At 37.8% G+C, this 17,525-nt stretch overlaps 6 protein-coding genes across 7 annotated transcripts; 5 read left to right on the forward strand and 1 right to left on the reverse strand.

Moving 5' to 3' along the window:
- Nucleotides 1-2,124: 2,124 nt before the first annotated feature.
- Nucleotides 2,125-4,437, forward strand: LOC104785922 (nuclear transcription factor Y subunit A-9-like). Its single transcript, XM_010511212.3, has 6 exons — nucleotides 2,125-2,360; nucleotides 2,663-2,918; nucleotides 3,022-3,107; nucleotides 3,193-3,267; nucleotides 3,643-3,807; nucleotides 3,917-4,437. Exons 1-6 carry the CDS (start codon nucleotides 2,358-2,360, stop codon nucleotides 4,229-4,231), a joined length of 900 nt encoding a protein of 299 aa, XP_010509514.1. The 5' UTR covers nucleotides 2,125-2,357; the 3' UTR covers nucleotides 4,232-4,437.
- Nucleotides 4,438-4,466: 29 nt separating this feature from the next.
- LOC109124757 (uncharacterized) lies at nucleotides 4,467-6,850 on the reverse strand. Its single transcript, XM_010511232.3, has 5 exons — nucleotides 6,632-6,850; nucleotides 5,916-6,230; nucleotides 5,500-5,704; nucleotides 5,018-5,246; nucleotides 4,467-4,858 (listed from the first exon to the last, which is right to left on the reverse strand). The coding sequence occupies exons 1-5, from the start codon at nucleotides 6,728-6,730 to the stop codon at nucleotides 4,636-4,638; spliced, it is 1,071 nt and encodes a 356-aa protein (XP_010509534.1). The 5' UTR covers nucleotides 6,731-6,850; the 3' UTR covers nucleotides 4,467-4,635.
- Nucleotides 6,851-7,225: 375 nt separating this feature from the next.
- Nucleotides 7,226-9,619, forward strand: LOC104785945 (organelle RRM domain-containing protein 1, chloroplastic). The gene is made up of 9 exons (XM_010511244.3): nucleotides 7,226-7,594; nucleotides 7,681-7,778; nucleotides 7,860-8,070; nucleotides 8,154-8,251; nucleotides 8,349-8,414; nucleotides 8,565-8,642; nucleotides 8,783-8,851; nucleotides 8,947-9,053; nucleotides 9,196-9,619. Exons 1-9 carry the CDS (start codon nucleotides 7,293-7,295, stop codon nucleotides 9,280-9,282), a joined length of 1,116 nt encoding a protein of 371 aa, XP_010509546.1. The 5' UTR covers nucleotides 7,226-7,292; the 3' UTR covers nucleotides 9,283-9,619.
- On the forward strand, nucleotides 9,205-11,937 carry LOC104785954 (cytochrome P450 705A22-like). Of its 2 annotated transcripts, XM_087455697.1 has the most exons (3): nucleotides 9,205-9,842; nucleotides 10,181-11,005; nucleotides 11,095-11,937. In XM_087455697.1, the coding sequence occupies exons 1-3, from the start codon at nucleotides 9,759-9,761 to the stop codon at nucleotides 11,719-11,721; spliced, it is 1,536 nt and encodes a 511-aa protein (XP_087311823.1). In that variant the 5' UTR covers nucleotides 9,205-9,758; the 3' UTR covers nucleotides 11,722-11,937. The 2 variants fall into 2 exon arrangements, with proteins under 2 accessions (XP_087311823.1, XP_087311819.1); XM_087455693.1 differs by lacking the exon at nucleotides 9,205-9,842 and having other exon boundaries at nucleotides 9,966-11,005.
- A 232-nt stretch (nucleotides 11,938-12,169) lies between these two features.
- Nucleotides 12,170-14,315, forward strand: LOC104785964 (nifU-like protein 4, mitochondrial). The gene is made up of 6 exons (XM_010511264.3): nucleotides 12,170-12,566; nucleotides 12,781-12,942; nucleotides 13,039-13,214; nucleotides 13,574-13,677; nucleotides 13,774-13,885; nucleotides 14,026-14,315. Exons 1-6 carry the CDS (start codon nucleotides 12,341-12,343, stop codon nucleotides 14,098-14,100), a joined length of 855 nt encoding a protein of 284 aa, XP_010509566.1. The 5' UTR covers nucleotides 12,170-12,340; the 3' UTR covers nucleotides 14,101-14,315.
- A 6-nt stretch (nucleotides 14,316-14,321) lies between these two features.
- LOC104705993 (uncharacterized) lies at nucleotides 14,322-16,181 on the forward strand. The gene has a single exon (XM_019227233.2). The coding sequence runs from the start codon at nucleotides 14,443-14,445 to the stop codon at nucleotides 15,949-15,951; it is 1,509 nt and encodes a 502-aa protein (XP_019082778.2). The 5' UTR covers nucleotides 14,322-14,442; the 3' UTR covers nucleotides 15,952-16,181.
- Nucleotides 16,182-17,525: the final 1,344 nt, after the last annotated feature.

Here is a 17,525-nt window from a genome sequence, read left to right on the forward strand (position 1 = left end):
TTTTGGTTTGTTTGGTTATCGTTTTTTTTTCATTATTTTGGCGCTCTTTTTTTTTGGGATGATTTGAATGAAGTCGGTTTGAGTTTTTGTGGTAGGGTATATCAGAAATCAACTACTATGATTTAAACTATAATTGATACCATTACCACCCCTTTAATTATTTAATACTTTTCTTGCTTCACTTTTTTCTAAGTGCTATGTGTTAGGTTCCTACTCAGTACTGACTTTAATTTCTGGCCTATTATTATTAGCTTTGTCAGTTTTTGTAATTTTGATGTGGATTGAGTTTTTCTTTTGGTTTCACCTAATGTGTTGTTCTTCCTCGCTAGTTCGTTCATTTTTTGCTTTGATCGATCGTTTGTACATGATCCTAGTTCACTTGACAGTAAAAGTTCGGTTAAAGTGAAGTACTACTTCTTAGTTAGTCGTTTTTAATCAGGAAGTTCTTGATCTTAGACATATATATATGCAGATATTTATACAAAAAATTATTTGATTGAGAAACAATCACTTTCTACATGGAACTTCGCACTGAGTTTAGGTCCAATAACATTAACACCGCATAGAAAGGAGCATAAATTAATTTTACCAAGTCAATCTTCAGCAACTATATAATATAAAAGTAAAATTTTATATGCATATCTGTGTGTGCACACACTTCTAATTCTAAATAAACTATTACCTTCTCTCTATCAATTAAAAAGAGTATATAGAGTCATTCTGAGATGAAATTTCAATTAAAAACGGAGAAGAAATCCCACCATCAATCGTTTTCTAAAATCTAATTCCAAATATATAATATTTCAAAGTTTAGTGTCCATATAAACTTTTATTGAATGCATCTTTTTGTTCCACTTCTTTTAACTCCAAACATGAAAACTAATGTTCACTAATTAGAAAATATAAGATATGTTATAATATTAGTGAAAGCAAAGAGACGAGGAATATGTGAAGAGTTAGTGGGGATGGCCACAGTGTCGAGGCCAGAGAGGATAACATCCGCCAAGGGAATCCAATGAAGCGACTCGTGCGGCTTTTCTCATTATTATTTTTTCTCTCTTTTTTTCTTTTCATCTATAGGTTTTTTTTCATAAAAAAAGTTAAACAACACATCTTTATCACATCATCGATAATACAGAAATGATAATTCTTTTTAGAAAAACAGAAAAGATTATTCTTGACCATTTTACGTTTTACTTGGAATGTACAAATCCATATACAAGGGTCAAAGTAATCAAAAGTGTCCTTGAATTAGTTCAAATTAAAATAGAAATGTGCAAAACGAAACTCCATAAAGTAAACAAGGAATTTCTAAGCCAATAGGCCCAAAAATCTATCTAAAAAAAAAAAGAAAAGCTAATTGATTCCTTAAGAAACGACTCAGAGGATAAGAGAAAAACGGAGAAGAAAGATTTGACACAAAGAACAAAAAAAACAACATATCATGATGATTGTATTTTTAGTTTTTAATTGATAAAGTACAATAACTCCATTTTACAAAAAGTTATTAATCACATATTCTTTAATATAAAAGATTTTTCTTTATTTTATTCGTAAGCAATTATAATTCTCATAAATACCAGTAAAAAAAGTTTTTTTTCCTCAAAATACAAAAAAATAAAACTACAGTTTAACCTATATCCAAGATACTAAACAAAAACCTATATTTTTTTAAAGTTATAAACCCTTAAAATTATTTGTAGTGTTTGTGTTATTTTCCGACTAAAAAGTTTGTAGTGATATCTTTGAAAAAAAAACCTAATGATGGTATTTTTGAAACAAAAAAAATTATTTTAGTGGTATTTTTTAGGTATTTTCTTTAAAAAAATTCTGTATGAACTTTTGTTTTGCATTTCTGATTACTCTACAAAAATTGAAGACGTTTAAAAAATAAAGAAAAAAAGTTAAGATGTTGGGCCTTCACAATATAAGGCCTTATTTCCGTAATAAGCCCAGAGAAACTAAACAATACTCAAATTATTATTCTGTTCAATAAATTCATATCGTATCCATCCCCAGTAAATAAGTTGAAAAAGTGATGTGTTGCCGCCGTTCACGTGGACAGCACGTGTCAACCAAGATTCAAAACAGAACAAAAACTTAAAGTACTTTTTGTAGTTCCTCCTGGCTCCTACGACGATCAAATACAACAAAAAATATTAAATAATACATTAAATTCAATTCCATAAAAATTGTTTTTTTTTTTTTTTTTTTTTTTTTTAAACTTTTTTTTCCCTTCCTTCCTCTGACTGGAAACTTCCTCAGATCGTTCCATCTTCCAAAGGCGGAAGCGTATCCTTCAAATCACCGTGGACGCCTCCTCTCTCCGAGACGGTCTCCTACGTTTTTTAGGTTGAATGGTATGTTGATTCTTTTTCCAAATCGTTCTTGTTGTGATTGCATGAAGCTGCTTATACCTTACTTCTAGGGTTTTTGTCTTCTTCTGTTCTTCCTCTCTCGAAATTCCCAAAGTTTCGAAATTGAAGTCTGATTTGGTGAATCCTATCTTCGAACGTTTCTGGGTTTTCGCTTGTTCCTTGCTACTGAGTCCTTTCGTTGAGTATTGTGAGGAGTCAAAATTGCTAAAAGTTTTGATTTTTGTTAGTTGTTCTGTTTGGATTAGGTTGTCGTACGTCATCACTAACAGTTGGATTTCGTATAGGGAATTGAAGACATGCATTCAAAATCCGAAAGTGGGGAAAAGATCGATTCAGAGGTTCATCGAGCATCGTCGTCTTCTATAAATAGTTTAAACCTTTGGCAGCGTGCTGCAGCTGCCTGCAATGCGAATTCTGTTATGGAAGCTGGAGATAAACCTTCTAAGTTTATAGCATTGGAATCAAATGGTTCGAAATCACCTTCCAATAGAGATGATAAGGTTAACAAGGAACGAAATGTGACAACGTCTCCCCATTCAGGTGCATTGATTTGCTCTCTTGGTGCTACGCTCTTGTGGATTTGCTTATAGTTGTTTTTAATTCTCCATCACCCCAAGTGTTGTTGGTTTATTTTGGTTTGCAGCTGGAGATTACAGTGATAAAAATCAAGAACCTATGCATACCGGCATCAATCAACCTCCTCACCCTCAACTTGTTGGCCACACAGTTGTAAGTTTAGCTGATAGATATAAAATCTTTTAGGAAAAATGTAGCTACGGTTGCTAACAGTTTTGTTTGGTTATGAATCATGCAGGGATGGACATCCTCGAATCCATACCAGGATCCTTATTATGCAGGAGTAATGGGAGCTTATGGACATCATCCCTTGGTATATATGACTCTATTACCAAATTATTTATAAGCTTTCCTGAAGCCTCTACTAATTTTCTCTGTTGAGACTATTTGATTTGATCATTTGACATGTTTGGATGGTACGTCTACCATAATTCATGGTTGCTATTAGGATGTGAAACGTGATATTTCAGGTTAAAAATATCGTAGTATTTGTAGGTGCTTTGGAGTCTAGCATGATTATAATTTCCTAACACTGTTCTTGATATCTATAGTCATTATGATTTAAAGTAGCAGTTTATTATTGGAGAGATTGGGAAATGCATTTGCTTATCGACAGGGTTTCTATGGCCCTTCTAATCTGTTTAGTTTCTATGTGAGTTTCTGATAAATAACACACTTTCCGTATCAGGGTTTTGTTCCATATGGTGGGATGCCTCATTCAAGAATGCCACTGCCTCCTGAGATGGCACAAGAACCAGTTTTCGTGAATGCTAAACAGTACCAGGCGATACTGAGGCGAAGGCAGGCACGCGCCAAGGCCGAGCTAGAGAAGAAGCTAATAAAATCCAGAAAGGTAAATTGCGTGTTTTCATGAATAGTATTAGTTCCCTGAGATCTCTGATCCCAATGTGAATACATTACGCTGCTTAGTGCATCTTTTTGTTTGTTTGACTGGTCCACAGCCTTATCTACATGAATCTCGGCATCAACATGCTATGAGGAGGCCAAGGGGTACTGGAGGACGGTTTGCAAAGAAAACCAACACCGAAGCTTCACAGCGCAAAGCTAAAGAAAAGACCAATGGTAGTATTACTCAGTCCCCGACGTCATCTAATTCTGATCAAGGTGAAGCTTGGAATGTTGAGTATAGAACACCTCAGGGAGATGAGATGCAGAGCTCAGCTTATAATAGAAGGGAAGAAGGAGAGTGTTCAGGGCAGCAATGGAACAGCCTTTCCTCAAACCATCCTTCTCAAGCTTGTCTAGCCATCAAATGACCTCACAAGGCGGCAATTCATTCTTGGCTTTCTCTTTGTTGGCTTATTTGGTAGCAGCCATTGAAGAGTTTTTTTTCTTTTTCTTATTTTGTACAAATACTTTTTGTAGCTTTGTGTCTTTTTTTTTTTCAGTTTGGAATACTTCAAATGTTGCCGCTTTTCTTTGTCAACTCTCTCTTAAGTATCAAGTAAACATTTCTTAGCCACTGATAGAGCTTTTGACTGAGACTTGATGTTTTAAATACAAAACTATGTGATTGAAAACTAAATTTCAGAGTGTGCCAAAATGAAAGAGTAAAAAGTACCACAAAATCTTTCAAGACTTTCTTATAAGAACTCACCTCGTCTTGGTCACTTAAAGCTGACTTATTTGTTACAATGAACTTTCGTTTCAATATTTGTTTTTATGGTTTTAGATCAGGGTCAGTCCAACCATCAGCTTCCTCCTCCCCTTGGGTTTCATCTAGGTCAGCATCTTCAGTCTGGTCAGGACCTGCTGCGTCTGAGGAGTTGTTTGCCGCATCTGTTATGTTCACAGGTTGCTGATTCTCCATCAAACCAGAAAGTGCCAACTTTGGTGACCACTCAAGGACATCATCAATTATGTTAGACATCCTTCTTTGGTACCTGTATGAACAAAACTCATCACAATTCAACCTCAACTGCAAACACATCCAAAACTCGAACCTAAAGCGACTAGATATGGTTCTAACTAAGCAGGAAAAAAAATATATTTTAAAGCGGTTTAAAGCGATATATAGAGGTGGATAAGAAGGGAGTGTATACCTGGCCCGAGCAGCTTCATCAGGGGCATGGTGCCTAAGCAGCATGACAGCAACAATAGCCACTACTGTGTAGAAAAGTCGGGATGTCCACTTGGGTGGTTCTTCCTCGTCTTTCTTTGGCCAGAAACGGAACAGTTCCTTCAATGTGGCTTCTTCGGCTAGAATGTTGGGGAAGACCCAGACACGCTTTCCCAAAAGAATCCACATAGCACCGAAAACAACTGCTCTCACTGCAATAGGAAATCCAGACGGACTAATCTTAGTATATAAACCATGTTAAAACTACATAAGTATATGACCCCCTAATTTGTGACCTGAATCAGTTAGGTATCCATATCTAGTAAATCATTGTCTAACATTGCATAGTGGTAATTTGCTATTCTAACAATGCTCAATGATAAAAGAAAACCAGATGTAGAGCCAATAACGGGTGAAAGACACTCCCAAACCCCACATCAACCAGTTTATATGTGAAGAGCTTACCGAAAAGCAAAGAGAGAATCATCAAAAGAATGCCCGCGCATGAGTAGAGTACAATTAGTTTGCAACGGTGTGGGTACACAGGAAACAAACAAATTGCGAGAGTCAATACAGGCCAGAAGAAGGACAAAAGTGTTTGCCATAGTGGATGTCGTTTTTCGAAAGTCCATGCAAAAAAGGCATCATTTTCAGAGAAAGATTGATCATCCTGCGTTACAAAGAAAAAGAATGAAATCAAAACGCTGATATACTTGCACTAGTGAATGCATATCTTAACCAAAATAAACAAGAACCAAAGAGGAATGATGGTGAAAATGTTGAATTAATTGTGTAGTAAGTGGCAAAAGATGTTTCAAAAAGATATGACAAGACAACAAGTTCAACAGCAGGTTTTCTCTAAGAAAGTAACTTCAACTTACACGGAAAATCTCGAGATGAGCTGGCCAGGTAGAGAGCTTTTTCTTCCCAGGACGAAGAGTTTTAGTAACACGATCACAGCGGACCAAAAGGTTCTTTCCCAACAAAACATTGGCAATATCGTCTGTATCAAGGTCTTTATCTTCTTCCAGAATCTCTTTAAAATCAGGGTTATTCTTCATAAAGCTCACAAAATCTTTGCCTCTGAAGTATTCAACTCGTGCTTGCTCCATAACAGCCCATCTGGATTCTAATCCCTTGTGGTCTCTAACTTTCTCAGCAAACAACTGAAACGTATCCTTCTTCACAGCTTGCTTCTAGTAAAGGAAATGACAATGTAAAAACGAAACAAAATTAAGCATATGGACAAAGCATTAACTTCAATGCAATCATCAAAAAAGGATCATCATTTCACATTACCAAGGCCTTAAAAAAAACAAACTTTGGCCATATCAGTGAACCAATTTAACATTCCACAGGTATAATTCACAACTCACATAACCACAAAACAGTAAAATGTTCTCAAAAAAATCCAAAAAAGAACACACATTTATGCGCATTCACATACAATTTAGCAAATATTAATCATGAAAAAGTCCATTAATTCATAAAATCAGAGGTTTTACGCTCGATCAAACTTAAGAAAACGTAACCTACGAAGAACACAATTTTACAAAATGGATCAGAGAAAAAAATGAGAGAGAAGAGGAGAGCGAACCCTAGGTTGAGCATCGGAACCAGAATCTCTAACGGAGGTGGATGCAGATCCCGATGATCGTTTCACTCTCTTCTTCTCTGCTCCGACCGACTTCTTCATCTCTCTCTCTCCCTCTTCTTTCGAGTCGGAGAGTTTTTTTTTTCGATTTTTTTTTTTGTTTATAGATCCAAAAATATTTTGTTTTGTTATAACAAAAAAAAAAATCTGGTTTTCTGGTAAACCGTAGAATTCAGATTGCAAAAACCGGTTTATATTAGGCATTGGATTACCAGAGTGTTAATCTCCTGTTATATAGTCTAATACAGCAATACTAAGATTTATTACCAAAGATGCTTGTAAAATAACGTAGACTATTTTAGCTTAAATCTTTATTGAAATCTATTCAAATGTTTAAGTTTGAGTTGTACCGTATTGAAAAGAATTCAAAAACTTATATAAGATCTTCACAACTAGTATAAAACTTCGACAAATCATCATTTAAAAATATATATTTTTTGAGATTATCATTTGAAAATAATTTAATTTCCGTGATTAGCATATGTTAATTATTTAGTTTTTTTTACTTATCCGCTCCCTAATATTTAAAAGGGCCATGACGTTTTATCGGATTTAACCTTTTCTACAGTACCGAAGTGTAGAGAGGAAACGAAGCAACTTTGCCATGGAAGCTCTTATTGCTTCCACTTCTTTCTTCCTCCCAATCTCCAACTCTTCCTCACAAATCCGATTCTTCCATTCATCTTCTTCTCCCAACTTAAAGTTCGGGACTTTTCGGAAAACTTTGTCATCATCATCACAACTCGTCTTCTCCTCCACTTCTGCGATTTCCGCACCTCCTTCTTCTACTGCTCCTACTCGAAACACGTATTGGATGGTGTTATTGGATAAACCTCCGCAATGGGTTTCTTCCAAATCCGATATCGTTGATTATTATGTCGAGATTCTTGCCAAAGTGTTGGGCAAGTAGGTTCTTTTTTTCTTTCTTCCTTTTGAGCTTTGTGATTCCAAGTTTTTTTCTTTCTTACGACTGTTAATTTTTTTGTTTGCAGCGAAAAAGATGCGCAGATGAGTATATACGATGCTTCCTTTGATACCCATTTCGGGTTTTGTTGTCATATCGACGAAGAAGCTTCACGCCAGCTCGTGGGTGAGTAATTTATATCACTGAGAATTTCAGATTCTGTTTATATGGTTGGTGTTTTAGTTGGGGTTTCTATGGACACTTTAGGTTTACCTGGAGTATTATCTGTTAGACCTGAAGCTGGTTATAGTTCAGAGAAGAAGAATTATGGTATTGGGAATCAGAAAGTTGTTTCCTTGTTTGAGCATGGGACAGTGAAACATTGGATGGTACGAATAGATAAGCCTGGAGTTGGGATTGTTACTAAAGCGCAGATGGTTGATCATTGTGTTCAGTTGCTATCCAAGGTTTTGTGGAAGTGAGTTTCTTGTTTGATTCTTCTGCCTTGAGGAAGATATTGTCTGTCTCCTTCAGATTTTAATAGCGTGTTCTTATTTGCAGTGAAAAGGATGCACAGATGTGTCTTTATCATGTTTCCTGGCAGTCTGATTTCGATTTTTGTTGTGACCTCGATGAGAATAGTGCCGCGGAGTTAGCTGGTTTGTGAGTTTGTCAAATGGAAACCAGACAACAATTTTTGTTGAGTTGTTTCTGGATTAAATTAATAGATGAAGAGATGATGTTTGATTGATGCAGGTGTACCTGGTGTTCTTGCGGTTGTTCCTGATAACAGTTTCGAGTCACTAAACAAAGACTATGTAGGTATGTCGTGGATACTGATCTCTAGATTGAAACAATGTGCTACAATATTGTTTAGAATCTTTGCAAACCACACCTTTAGCTGAATTGATGAGAATAGGTGTGTTAAAATTCACATTGTAATAACTTTGACTCTCTTTTCTTTTCCAAAAGGCGATAGTACACAAGGTTTAGGAGATCAAGATGATTCAGAGTCTCCTCCTGTTAAGACGAAGAAATTGTTTATAACTGGTATGCAAACACTTATGCATGCTTTTGGTATAATACTCATGCTTCTCCCAATTCATTGCCTGCATCTTAAATTCTTAATTTACGAATAAAGTTCGTTCAGAAGATTACATTTACTGATAGATCATGTATTTTGGGTTCAGGACTGTCTTTCTACACATCTGGGAAGACATTACGTGCAGCATTTGAAGGGTTTGGTGAACTAATGGAAGGTGGTCATAATTTGCTATCCCATATTCCCATTTAAAGGTCAAAGATATTATTGAGAAAGAGATAGATAATAACAGCCTGTAATTTTTATCTGCAGTCAAAATAATTATGGACAAGATATCAAAGAGATCAAAAGGCTATGCCTTTCTAGAGTACACGACAGAGGAAGCTGCAAGCGCTGCACTGAAAGAGATGAATGGAAAGGTAAAGCTATGTTTTCGAGATCCTAGAGTGTTTATTTTATATCTAGTGGAAGTAAGATCTGAACATGAATGTGATAGAGAGAGAGAGACAGGGGAAACCATGTTTGATTCTCAGATGTTCAGGTGATGTTTTCTATGTGCAGATTATTAACGGGTGGATGATAGTAGTAGATGTAGCCAAGACCAAACCATTCAGGCAAACAAGAAGTCAACCGAGTTCCAGGTTCTAGAAACCAGTCTTAGGTGATACGAGCATGGGGATTGGAGATGCTTCAGGCCAAGAAAGAGAAGGCATGCAGTGTCATGTTTGACACTAGATCGAGGCTTTAAGAGGGTGTAGAGTGCCCAGCTATTTAAGATATAGACGTTTAGCCTCTATCCACATTTTGGCTGTAGGATTCGCACATTCACTCATCTTTTGTAGCTGCCAAAATTATCAGAATTGGCATTATTTTAGCCATTTAGGAATTTGATAAATAGTGCGAAGAACAAAATTTGCTTAAAAAAATTCTGATGTTGTATATCTTGTGAGTTATTATCTTTGGTAAGAACTTGAAAGTTGAAACATTCTTTGTGTTTGGGCCTTGTGAGTTACACACAACAAGATTATGTCTTCCTCAGCGTATTTGGGAAGATAGACCTTTTCCTGAGACCTTCCTTGTATAAATTGCTTAAGATCTTCCTTGTATAAATTGCTTATTATGTTATGTGTAGTCAACAGGTTTTGAACGGGGAGAAGGAAGGACATCTTGCATCTCTGCGAGTAAGCATTCAAGAGATTGTTTGTGAGGTACATTGCTTACACTGTGAGTCAATTTTAAATCGTTCTGTTTTGTTGTTTTGTCAGCTTGGGAGGGTCTGAACATTAAATATTTAATTATTGATATTATCAATTTGATAACCAATGTCAACTTCTGATTTGAGGTTACTTGACGTTTTCCCAAAGAGAAAGCATTTTTTAATGTAATAAACAAAGCATGAATAGGTCATACTTTATATTAATGGATTCTTGATTATCTTCACTTTGGAGCAATAATGGCAGCGTTTATCAGCGTTGACTTTCAGACCTGTTTCATCTACATGCTCTTATGCCTCTTCTCAATCGTCTGTTACACTCTCTTTTTCAAGAAACCGAAGGACTCACGAGGCTGTGATCTACCTCCAAGCCCTCCGTCTCTTCCGATCATCGGTCATCTTCACCTTCTACTCTCTTCTTTATCCCACAAGTCTTTACAGAAAATCTCCTCCAAGTATGGACCCCTCCTCCATCTCCGTATCTTTAACATCCCCATCATCCTTGTTTCGTCAGCCTCAGTGGCCGATGAGATCTTCAGGTCCCACGACGCGAACATCTCATCTCGTGGTGCTGCTGCGATAGATGAGTCCCTCGTGTTTGGATCTTCTGGCTTCGTCTACGCTCCCTATGGAGATTACTGGAAGTTCGTGAAGAAGATCATCGTCACTAAGCTGCTCCGGCCTCAGGTGTTGGAGCGGTCAAGAGGAGTTCGTGCTGAAGAGCTGCAACGGTTTTACAACAGAATTCTTGATAAGGCGAGGAAGAATGAGAACGTTGAGATCGGTAAGGAAGGGACGATGCTCATGAACAACATCTTATGCAGGATGAGCATGGGAAGGAGTTTCTCAGAGGAGAATGGTGAGGCAGAGAGAGTCAGAGGCTTGGTGGGTGAATCATATGCCTTGGCCAAGAAGATTTTCTTCGCATCTGTACTGCGTAGACCGCTTAAGAAGCTCGGGATCCCACTGTTCAAGAAGGATATAATGGATGTTTCCAACAAATTCGATGAGCTGCTAGAGAAGATTCTTGTGGAGCACAAAGAGAAACTGGACGAAGAGCATAAAGATACGGATATGATGGACGTGTTGCTGGCAGCTTATGCAGATGAAAACGCAGAGTATAAGATCACTAGGAATCATATCAAGTCGTTTTTCGTGGTAAATGTTCCTCATTGTGTCAGATTTCATATATGAGGAGGATTCGAAGTAAAAATTACTGATAACTGTTCCGAGTCTTTTCAATACAGGAGCTATTCGTAGGAGGCACTGATACCTCAGTGCAAACAACACAATGGACTATGGCTGAGATCATTAACAACCCCGACGTTTTTGAGAGGATGAGAGAAGAAATTGATTCTGTTGTAGGGACATCAAGGTTGATTCAAGAAACAGATATACCAAACCTTCCTTATTTGCAAGCAGTGGTCAAGGAAGGACTAAGATTGCACCCTCCATTTCCTCTCCTGACGAGGAAGTTCCAAGAAAGGTGTGAGATCAAAGGATTCTACATACCGGAGAAGACATTTCTTGTTATCAATGCTTATGCTTGGATGAGAGATCCTGATTCCTGGGAAGAACCTAATGAGTTCAAGCCAGATAGGTTTCTAGGTTCGTCAAGATTAGGACAAGAAGACGAGAGAGAGGAAGCACAGAAGTACATTCCTTTCGGCGGCGGAAGGAGAGGCTGTCCTGGATCAAATCTAGCATCTATTTTCATAGGAACTGCGATTGGAGTGATGGTGCAATGCTTTGACTGGGGAAACAAAGGAGATAAGGTTAACATGGAAGAGACTTTTGAAGGACTGACCCTTACCATGGCACATCCGCTTAAGCGCACTCCAGTTCCTCGAAGCCTGCCTTTTTTTAACTTCTAATCTGCAGAGTCCTAGCTCCTGTTTACCTTCTGCATGTTTGTTTGATTGAAAGTCTTAACATTCATATGAAAGAAGGCTAAAGCAGCATCCTTCACGATTCTAGCTGTTTGAAAATTCTGAAAAAAGAAACTTTGTATTCCACTACTATTGTACCTTAACTGTCGTTCCAAAGCAAGCCTGCAATGTTTATCTAATGCGAAAGAACCTTATTGAATAGTCTCTAGTCTACTGAATCTTTCTGTCTTTCTTTCGTTCATGGCTAACGAGGAGCACTATCAAAATCGCAGAGTATTATCTCATTTTTCAAATACCATTACTGGGCTATACATGTATCATCCTCAAATGTGCTTCTTGATTTGTTTTTAGTTTGAAAAGTCAAATTTTTACAACTTTACTGTGCACGTGGCGGTAAATAAACATAGTCAATACAACGGCGTATAATATTAGTAAATACGGTAACGCCGTTATCAGGAATAGTTCCGACGAAATAAACCAAGTCGCAACGACATCTCAAGCTTTCTCGGTTTCTTATTTTTATTTTTTCCGGTCCGTTTTGCAATTAGGACGAAACCCTAATTAGGCGGAGCTATTGGTTTTTGATTTCGGCGTCGACGCAAATATGAAAGGGATTGCAAGGCTTGTATCATCTTCTCTTTCGCGACTCGGATGTCGCGAGATCGTTTCTGGAGGAAGTACTGTTTCTTCTTCGTCTTCCTCTCTTCTCCTATCTCGTCGCTCGCTTTTCATCTCTGCGACTAACTTACTCGATTCTCCGGCGTCAAATTCTCTTCTTACCTCTTCTTCGAGATCTTCTTTGCTTCCTCAGAAATGGACCTTCCTCGGAGGTATGATGGTTCTTCTGTCGTTGTTTGTTTTTCGTATTCTGTTGAAATTTCCATCACAAAAACGATGAGAAAGATTGGATTTTTTTTTCAGATATTAGATTGTTTCAGGCTTGAAGTTAGAGCAATTTTTTTATATCTCTGAATGAATTTGGAAAAAAACATGGTGGATTTAAGGGTCTAATTTCTGAGGTAACTCATGGTGTGATTTGAGCAGGGCAGAGAAGAACGATGTTTATTCAAACACAATCAACTCCGAATCCTTCTTCTCTGATGTTTTATCCTGGCAAATCAGTCATGGAGGTTGGAAGCGCGGATTTTCCTAATGTTCGTTCAGCTTTGGGTTCGCCATTAGCCAAGGCTATTTACTCCATTGATGGTATTATTATCTCTCGTGTGTAATCTGTTTTTGTTTGTTTCTTTAACCATTCGAAAGACAATATATAATTGTGATGTTGTTTCTTTGATTTTGCAGGTGTTGTTCGAGTTTTCTTTGGGTCTGATTTTGTTACTGTTACAAAGTCAGATGATGTCTCATGGGATATCCTCAAGCCTGAGATATTTGCGGCAGTCATGGATTTCTACTCTTCTGGCCAGCCTTTGTTTCTGGATGCACAAGCTGCTGCTGCCAAGGATACTGCTATCAGCGAGGTTAACCAAACACCCCTCCTGCCACTATCACCCTTAAGAGCTTTTCATTTCTCTAGTTTTGTGTTGGTTTTTGCCTTTAATGAACATGATCTTGAACATTTGCTGAGTAATTGAGAGTGACAATTTGCTGTAAATGTTATATAGACACGGAATATTTGATTATGTAATTTTTTATGCTAGTTGCTTTGGTGAGCTGTTGAGTATGAGTTAGGATCTGAGCGTAGATGGTGTTCTGTTAATTTTGTATGGATTGATGTTTTGCAATGCTATCCAAGATTTGGTAGATAAGCCAATAGTAATAAGTGTTGTTGTTGTTGTTGTTTATCCCCTCACTTGTGAAACTTTTTTTGTGATCGAAGGATGACTCTGAAACTGTAGCAATGATCAAGGAACTCTTAGAAACACGCATCAGACCAGCAGTCCAAGATGATGGTGGGGACATTGAGTATTGTGGGTTTGATCCGTAAGTTTACTTCCCTCTAGTTGCAGCAATGGTCAATGGAAACCTGTTTCCTTTTATCTCTCGAGAGTAAAATTCTTTTTGGTTGGGTTTGATCAGGGAAAGCGGTATAGTGAAGCTGAGGATGCAAGGAGCTTGTAGCGGTTGCCCAAGCTCATCTGTTACTTTGAAATCGGGAATCGAAAACATGCTGATGCATTACATATCTGAGGTAACAGAGATCCTTCCTCCCAACAGTTTGTTACATATTTGTATTGTGTTAAAGTAGTGATGTTAAGTTAAGTAACCATTGGAGAATCAAGAACTTGATGCTGTCTCTCTCTCTCTAATGGAAAGGGTTGTTGTGTTCAGGTGAAAGGTGTAGAACAAGAGTTTGATGGGGAAGATGGGGAAGAGGGCACGTTGTCTGGAGAGATGAGAGAGTAGTAGAATAAAAGATATCTCCGTCAAGCTTCTCTTCTTCTCTACTATGATATCTACTCTGCTCTCTTTTAGTGTACAGAAGAATAATAATTCCTAGTGAGTGCATGTTTTTTTTGCTTCAACCCTCACACTTCAAAAATCTACTTGAGAGAGAGATCTCACAGTTTTATTTATTTTCTGAGTAAAAAAAAAAAACAATACGAGTGTTTTTGACTTAATTAAATCATTGTAAACCGATCAATCAAATTAAACTAAACCAGACTTAACCGTATCTAATATCTCGTTCACGTTGGGACTTTTGGAAGTGTTGGAGAAAAAGGAGCAAGAGCGGTCGTCTTCTCCAAGATGAGGAGGAATACACAGAGAAGAAAGTCAAGAAAACCTAAACATTCGCAGGAAATGGCGGCGACGAAGACACTAATTAGTCAACAAGACGTTGTTTCTGATGACCTGAACTATGAACTGTGGGCTCGAACCATGAAAGCCAGACTAGTAGAGAAAGAACTTTGGGCTGTTGTTGAAAATGGAATCCCACCGGCCGATCCATCGAAGATTCCAGAGTTAGCGGCGGCGACGATTCAACCCGAAGAGCTTTCCAAAGACAAAGAAGCGCTCCAGATTCTGCGATCTTCTCTCCCAGATTCGCTGAGAAAGACACTCGAGAGCACCACTACTTCAGCCAAACATCTTTGGGATTTGTTAAAAGAAGCTAACGAGGAACAATCCAAGTCAGAGAAGAAGACGAAGAAACTCGAACGTAACATCATCTCCTCATCATCATCGTTCATGGATCCTCGTTTAGAATCGAATCATCATTATCTGGCTATTACGAATATGGTACTCTCGTTGTCAGATTCATATGATCTTACAACGAATGAACTCATCGTCATGGGTGTGAAGAAGCTTACTTTTAACAGTATCCGTCGGCTTCTTGATCTTGTTGAATCATATACAGTGAAGTGGACCTTGTATGAAGTTTTGGAAAAAAACGAGTTCCGAGCATCACGCGATTGTGAAGGTTTTATCAGATGGATGACCTCCATGTCAGATTCATATGATGGTACAGCTCTGGCGATGGAGCAAGTCGTGAGTGTGAAGAACCTGACTTTTGAAACTACTCGTGAGCTTCTTGATGTATTTGAATCAGTACCAGCGCAGACCGTCAGTGAGATTATGAAAGGATTTGTGGTTGGATCATCATCACATGTGAAAGAAGTTGGCTATTCACCCAGTGATCTTAGGCGTTTGCTAAAAGAAGCCAGGTTAGAGATGAAGGAATTAGGTGAAGGTACTATCAGCTCAGCATCGTCATCACAATGGAAAAAAGATAGTGCTACGACAAGGGTGATGAAATCTAGGCATGAAAGAGGAGAGTGTATTCGATGTGGAAGGAAAGGGCATGTTTTCAAAGACTGTAGCAGCAGCAACAACAGAAGAAAGAATCAAAGCAGGGATGATGTTGTTGGTCCTGTGACCTTTGAGAAGGATATGTGGATGATATACGACACTACCACTAACCATATGACTCCACATATCAAGTATTTCACCACTTTAGACAGAAGACACAGAGCTCAGATCGAATTCATCACCGGGGAATCTGTCGCTGCTGAAGGAATGGGAGATGTCAGGATCATGACCAAGAAAGGGTTGAAGAAGACTATCAAGGATGTGCTTTTTGTTCCCAAGATCGACAGAAACGTGTTGAGTGTTTCTCATCTGACAGACGCAGGCTACATAGTCGCAATGACCACTGACAAATGCATTATAATGGAAGAGAAAACTGGGAGATCATTTGGTCAATGCTTGTGGGAAGAGAGAGGCTATTTTCTGCGTTTGCAGGTGGTTGAAAGGTAATCTCACATCTACTTGCTAGACTTACTAGTAATCATCAGTCAGTCTATTATGGGGATTTGGTTCGGTTTATTCAGTTTTACAGTTTGTAGATCTGGCATCAATCTTAGTTTTGAGGAAACATTTTTGGATTACTTACTGTATGCTGTGACTGTTTTGCGGATATGAACATACATATAGTACTGCTTATGTTAAGTCTTAGTGGTAAATCATCATCTTGGCGTGCTTAGTTCTAATAATCACAAGTTAAAACCACAAACCATTCTTGTTGACCAGCATTGGAGAGAAACTTGTATAGTTTCTGCATGTGGTGTAGCATGCACCGGTTAATAATGAATTAACCGGATTAACCGAGTTAAACTGAACCAGACTTAACCAAATTGGATTCCCCTTGGAATAAATAACTCATCCCAATTAAGGAGGAGTGTATTTAAAATTTATCATTAATTTAGCACGCCTCAGGAGTCAGGAACTAGTGATTATTAGAATCGTAATTTAGGGTTGTTTAACAAAAGGTTTTAAGAGATCCTACGAGACGAAGTTGTATCCGATGAGCTTAACTATGAAATATATAGAGATTGTGTTGGCAAAAGACACGAAAGGGCTCCAGATGTTGCAATCATCATCTCTTCCAAATTTGGTTTTCAGAAAGACACTAGAGTAGAGACCACTTCTGCCAAAGATCTTTGGGATTTGCTAAAAAAGAAGCTAACGTACAAGCCAAGTTAGAGAAGAAACTACCTGAGTACAAAATTTTAGCAATTAATATTGGTCATATAACAATATTTGATGAAGATATGGGGATGATACACACCACTACCACCAACTATATGACACCGTATGTCAAGTATTACACCAATTTATACAGAATTAAGGATGCAAGGAGCTTGTGGCGGTTGTCCAAGCTCATTTGTTACTGAGGTAACAGAGATCCTCTCAACAGTTTGTTGCATATGGATCCTATATGTATGTTTTGTGTTAAAGTTTTGGTGTACTGTTAAGTATCCATTGGAGAATCAAGAAGTTGTTACTCTCACTTCTTCTAATGAAAAAATAAAGTTTCTTTGTGTAGGAAAGGTGTAGAACAAGAGTTTGATGGGGAAGATGAAGAGGAAACGTTGTCTGGAGAGATGGGAAGCATATCCTCTCTGCTCTGCTAGTGAACAAATCCTACTGAGTACACACTTTTTGCTTCAACCCTTGTGTTTTTGGGCTTGTGAATCACACACACTCTAGAAAATCTACTGAGAGATCATAATTGATTTGTTGTTGACCTACAGTGTACTAGATTGTTTTGAAAATTTGAGTTTTTCCAAGGAATACTTTTACCAATAACACTACACAAGAAATTGTTAAATTTTGACATAAACTTATGTATTATTTTGTTTGGGGTTTGCTGAAAGAAGCTAACGAACAAGCCAAGTTAGAGAAGAGACTGGAACAGGTCAAGATTGCAGAGGTAAAACGCATCAGCTCATCATCATCATCACGAGTGAAACAAGATTGTGATAAACTAAATTCGATGAGGGTGATGATGATGAGATCTAGGCATGAAAGAGGAGAGTGTATTCAGTGTG

This window comes from Camelina sativa, chromosome 1 (genome assembly GCF_030686135.1).
Source record: "Camelina sativa cultivar CO46 ecotype springtype chromosome 1, ASM3068613v1".
NCBI classification, from domain to species: Eukaryota; Viridiplantae; Streptophyta; class Magnoliopsida; order Brassicales; family Brassicaceae; genus Camelina; species Camelina sativa.